The sequence below is a fragment of the Apium graveolens genome, chromosome 5, assembly GCF_009905375.1.
Source record: "Apium graveolens cultivar Ventura chromosome 5, ASM990537v1, whole genome shotgun sequence".
Taxonomy (NCBI): Eukaryota; Viridiplantae; Streptophyta; class Magnoliopsida; order Apiales; family Apiaceae; genus Apium; species Apium graveolens.
Window position 1 is genome coordinate 32512506 of NC_133651.1, and position 6372 is coordinate 32518877.

At 33.4% G+C, this 6372-nt stretch overlaps 1 protein-coding gene across 1 annotated transcript; it reads right to left on the reverse strand.

The window, feature by feature from the left end:
• Positions 1–3753: 3753 nt before the first annotated feature.
• On the reverse strand, positions 3754–5624 carry LOC141659658 (bidirectional sugar transporter N3-like). Its single transcript, XM_074466586.1, has 6 exons — positions 5461–5624; positions 5099–5135; positions 4782–4992; positions 4498–4662; positions 4291–4410; positions 3754–4186 (listed from the first exon to the last, which is right to left on the reverse strand). The coding sequence occupies exons 1-6, from the start codon at positions 5504–5506 to the stop codon at positions 3881–3883; spliced, it is 885 nt and encodes a 294-aa protein (XP_074322687.1). The 5' UTR covers positions 5507–5624; the 3' UTR covers positions 3754–3880.
• Positions 5625–6372: the final 748 nt, after the last annotated feature.

Consider the following 6372-nt stretch of genomic DNA (forward strand, 5'->3'; position numbering starts at 1 on the left):
TAAAGCTATTTAACTTTACTTCCCCATCATATCTCCAGAGAAGTGCCAACCCACCACTTCTCCCCACAACATCCACTATAAAAGAACCTTCAAAACCAATCTTCCGTCTAAACCTTTCAACTTTATCTTGGGTACACAAAGTTTCACATAGAAAAATAAATTTAGGTTTCTTTTGGATAACAATATCCATTAGGAACTGAATAAACCGTGGGTTCCCAAGCCCACGGCAGTTCCAAGACAAAACACTCATTGGTCTTGGCAGACCCCTCGATGGAGGCCTGCCACTTGAAAGTTTTTTGGAAGCCCACTTTTGTCTCCATTTGGGCTTATAATAATATCATTTTCATTGGGCCTTCTACGTTTCGGATTATTAAACACATATCCAGAGTCTTCATCCATTCTGTTAGCTATAATCATGCTATTTAAATTATCATTATCCTCCAAAATCCCCTCCTCTGTAACTTCTCTATCCTGATTTCTAGATCGTGTTCCATCCTTCGCGGGTCCACTACCCTTAGATTTAGGATCCTGATTTGCAGTTCCTAATTTTCAGCTGTCATTCTCATCCAAGTCTGTCTCCTTCCTGTAGAGGTTACCATCAGGGATCGGAGATTTGGACGATGAACCTGACCTTAGCCACATTGAACCAGTGAGATATGGTTGTCGTCTTGGAGCAGCTTTCATCCAAGGCCCATAGGGCTTCTCTATCTCAGACGTAGGCATTTCAAATATTTTGGAGCAAAATTTCTCAGCATGTCCAAGCAAACCGCAGATGAAACAAAATGTGGATACATGCTCATATTTAAAATTTACCCAGAACTAATCTTCACCTGCTTTCTTAATCTTCATCCTTCTCTTTAAAGGTTTATCAATCTGCAATCTAACTCTGACACGCAAAAAATCTTGCCATACACCAATAATATTGTTCTTGTCTGCTTCAAGAAACTCCCCAATGTAATTACCAATATCTCTGCATACTCTCTCAAACATAAAACCTGCCTGAGGACCATTTAACTGCACCCAAAAATCCAACCTATTAATAGCAACAGTACGAGGATTAGCTCCCTCCCTTAGACGTTCAAAAACAAACTGCATCCTATCGTATGTCCAGGGACTCCCTTCAATGACTCTAGTTATATCAACCTCATGATAGAATTGAAAAAGGAAAAGATTTGGCTCCAAGCTTCTGATATAAACTCATTTCCCTGGTTTCCATAACATCGCCATCGCATGCTGCATCTTCTTAAAATCAATGAATCTTTCTGATAAGAAACGACCCACCAAGCACCATTTTGTCTCAACAGTTCCTTCTATTTTTTCCTCTGCCTCATAAACAATTCCACCTGACTCCTCCTCTAGGCTAATAGCAGCATATTGATCTGTTAACTCATCCATACTACGATCCATTGTCGCCATAGAAAATAAGAAATAAAGACCATGACTTAATAACAGAGAGAACAAATCATGTCAGACGACATGAACTTTATACCTGTATTAGGTTAATATTAAGAATTTTGGACAATTAATTTGATCCTTAACCAGACAAGTGTAATTAGTGTGTAATTTTTGACGTGTCATGACATGTATTTGTAACACATATACTAAGAACAATACACATGGATATATATATATATATATATATATATATTAATACCCGTAAAAAAGTCTTTAATCAATTAATAATTATTACGATCAGAAAATTAATAACAACTAGTATTGATCATGCTAACTTCATGGAATAGTATACAATAATAATAGAAAAGTCTAACTAACAACCATTTTTTAGAACACGCTTGGAGGGCGGGTAGAATGTAAAAACCTAGTAATTTGTTTTCATTTTAATCTCTCTTAATGAACTTATCTAAACATTTGAGATTAATTAAGATTATTTGACTTTCTCTTTTTCCTTCTTAATTAATGTTAAAATCCTCTTTAATCATTCAAACAAAAAATTGACATTTAAGCCTTAAGATTTTGTGTATAACTTGGGCAGTGACCGGTTCCATATCACCTCTCACACAAACGGACGGACAGTGCCATAAAAAAATATTCTTATAAAAAAATTAAATTTATTATTTGTTTCCTTGATTTTGATTATTTGGAATTTTAAAAAATTCTTAATTTGTAATTTTTTTAAACAAAAAATTGTATTCAGTTTAACATTATACTCCAAAATCTGATTATAAGTGAAAATATCTTGGTTTTGTATTTTATCAAAATTTATTTAAATTATATATTTTACTCCTAAAATTTATTATTCAACGGGTATATTACTGAAATAGAGTGTTAAAAATATTTGTCATATACTATTATTTACTTATAAAGATAAAATAGTAAATTAGTATCATTCAGAAATTTCAGTAATTTTTTAATCAAACAGTATTAATTACTCAGAATTCAGTTTATTAACTATTCAGAAATTTTAATAATTCAGAATAAATTATTCACATTTATTACTATCTCCAAGTAGTACATCAATTATTTTTATACACAATTCTTTAATAACTAAATCATCTATTAATTATATTGACGCAATTGTTAATTATATGTTTTATCGTGATCTCCAAATTATATGTTATTTTGAATTCATAATATTCTTATAAGATAACTCACTAATTAATTATATCATAATAATTATAAATAACATTCATTAGCACAAGCATATGTATTATTTTTTTGTGAGAGATATATAATCTCGAACATGAATTATACTGTGATATATAACAAAAAGTAATATCTAATCAAGCATGATGATTCCGAAAACTTAAATATGTAATAACACCCACTCTAAGGCAAGAGAAAGAAAATATTTGAACCAATAAGAGCTACTCACTTGTAGATATGATCGAGATATTTCTTTGGTTTTAAAAGAACATTATAAAAAGCCACCGTGCATGTCAGAGAGCAAATAATTATTAGTGATCAAGTTGTATAATTTCGGAAAAAGGAATGATCATGTCTTTCTATTTCTTGTACGCTCACACGTCTTTTAAATAGTATAAAGGTTAATTAACGTACATATTATACTTTTAAATAATTTTAGGGGCAAACTAATGTATATTTATAATCTTTTAACTTGCATTTTGCACTACTCTCAAATACAAACTAAAATTAAAATAGAAATTTAGAATTAATATAAGTCCATTTACCTAATCTAATGGTTCTCTAAATCACACCACCCAGCCTCCCACATTCAATTTCAGTTTTTCTCCTCCGTTTTTAATTTGATATTTTCCGTCAAACCGTAATTTTTTTTTAAAATCCGATTTCGCTGTATTTTTATACATCTCTCAGCGATCTATTTGCAATACTATATGTGTTAATTATTTGAATTCTAGTTTTCATTTTAAATTGGTTTATATTGAAGTAGCACCTACTATGTATATATATATTTGTTTTTGACGGGAGCACTACGTGTATACAGATCACTTAATTTTCATTTGGATCATTGTGTTATGTCACGTAAATGCAGAATCTTTATTTCACGCAGAAAGGTATATTTAACCAAAAGTAGTTTATTAACAAATAACTGCTTTATTAGGCATTTAAAAAATAAAAAAGTCAACACTTTTTTTTCTTTTCATAATTATTTGCCTTGAATAATGGAAGATCGCAAAATAATTTTGATTACATTATTATACCAAAGTAAATATTAACTAAATTGATCACATGTGATGACAAAAAAAAATTAACTTGAATTTATAATAATTCTTTTATAAAGAATTTTTTTTGAAGCAACATAAATTCAAGTAATTAATGAGAAGGCATATATTTCATAAATATTCAAATTAATTACAAGAAAACGATAATAATAGATACTGATCAACCATACAAACGAGTTAAGACAATATAAATTAAACTACGTACAATCATCCCCCAATTAAGCGACTGCAATGGATTGTTTTTTAGGCACCACAACTTGAATTTCGATCATGTCAAGCTCATTCTCGTTCGAATTCTTGGTTTCCGGCCTCATCTCCGAACAAACCATGGCGCTCAGCCTCATCACATCATCTATCTTGGCTTTCAACTCCGGAAGCTTCTCGTCATCGATTATAATCACTGGATCATCTTGATACATTTCTGGAAGTTTTTTGGCCTCGATCGTATTTTTCTTCGAATTTTTGTAGATCATGTATAAAACCATTTGAAGAATTCCGAAAGTAAATCCGAGCACGTTTGGAACCTGGCAGTAATAAAACAACGAATAAAAACCAGTAATTAGCATCTTAAATTTCAATACATTGCATCAGCTACGTAAACGACTCTGTTTCTTGCTGTGAAACTTACGGCAATGTTGCAGTCTTTGAGTAGGAGGCCATAGAAGAACCACATAACAGCACTTAAAGTGAGACAGAAAGATAAAAGGAATGGCATATACTCCACGCTTTTGGTTCGGATCACTTGTCTCTGATGTACATAGCATTCCATGCATAAATCAGTTATTCGAGATACAACAATTTACGTATACACATGCATATTTAATTGAAATTTTACCACGACGCATAGGGGAGCAACAAAGACGCATAGAGAAAAGACAAGGCAAATCCAACCAACAATCATTACACGCTGTGCTGCTCCTTTCGCAACAAATTGAGTTAACAGAACGATCAATCCAAATCCGACAACGTTCATTGCAGCTAGTAGTTTCAAGGTCTGGATCTGCATGACCATTTGCAAAGTGATGGAATTTTCAATAAGTTGTAGTTGTGCATGGTATATATATAGGGAAATTATTTGTTACATTTTTATTACTGCACCACCACTCTTGAAGGACTTACCCTAGCGTTCCGAGGAGCGTAAATGAGGAAGATGCAGATGTAGATAGTCTGAAAGACACAACCAACTGAGTTGATGGTGATGAGGAGGAGAGTGTTGGATTTGAGCAATGCATAATAGATCCATAGCATGGCACTGAACAATCCAACAACATAAGGAACTGATTGAAACCCTTCAGTTGATTTCTTCTTGTAAACTTTGTAGAATGTCGGTCTGCATAAGGTAGATTATGACAAAGTGATTTAGAACTTTAAGGTGCATAATTGTTTTCATTAAAGAAGAAAAGCTGATGAATAAATACTTAAAGTCTGCCACTTACATTGGTGCAAGAAAGACCATAAAGGAGACGACGTTACCTAAAGCCCAAGTCATAAAATAATTAGTTATTCAGACCGATCAATATATTACATATTACGAAATACATGTATGTGCATGTGTATGTCTGTCAAAGGGAGGGAGGGAGAGGGAGAGGGAGAGGGAGGGACCGAGAGAGGGGGGGGCGGGAGGGAGAGGGAGGGAGGGGGAGAGAGAGAGAGAGAGGGGGGGGGGGGGGGAGGGAGGGAGAGAGAGAGAGAGAGAGAGGGAGAGAGAGAGAGAGAGAGAGAGAGAGAGAGAGAGATTTGCATGCAATTGCCATGCAGGGAATGAATCCAGGGTTGAGAAGCAAGTAAAAATATATACCTAGAAGACCAAATACAAGAGTCCAATGAGCAGATAAAAGAGCCATATTTTCTGCAAACAATCTCACAATCTCTCTGATCACAAAGTAGTACTACAGAAATCCGAACTAGTAAAAGTGGTAGCTAATTCTCTCTCTGTAGATCTTAGTAAACTAGCACATATATTACAGAGTCTGGTGAAGGGTTTATATAGGGGAGAATCTGAGCTAGGAGAGTGGAACATATTGAAAAGATTTCTTTATGGTAGCAAAGGATAAAGATTAATGAGTGAATTATATGTACATAGTGGAGGATTCATGATCCAGGATATTTTCAATAAATATTCTTTACAGTTGGAGGAAACTATGCACTAGCTATATAACTATAGGCCTATAACTTGAGTTAATCGCCCCTATCATTTTAATTTTTTTTCCCATTAAAATATTTTCATTTCTAAAAAAAAATGTCACTCATACTTGATATATAGCTATTGGCTGTTTTAAATTTGCATTTCTAGTATTGTATATTATTGATATTGAAAACTGAAATGATCCAAAGTGAGATGAATTAATAAAATAAATAACAAGCTAATACATGTAGCTAGGGTTCATAATTCTGAGGAATGTAGGCTTTGCTTCCGCATGCTCCATGAAACTCAGTTTAGAAATTTTACTACTCAGTGAACCACAACTACAGCTGGTCAAGCCCACCCTTTTTCTATTTCGGGTTCTTAACGGAAACGCTGTGGGCCCACCGAGTTCTTTCTGATGTGTTGCCCACCGATCCAATTGGCTTAATGTTTACAGCTCAACATTTTCAGTTTTATGTAAGAACATAAGTTTATTCAGTTCCGTAAGCTTCTATCTATACATCAATTATATTGCCAAACTAATTACATAAATAAAATGTGCTTCTACTTGGCCACGAGCTAATC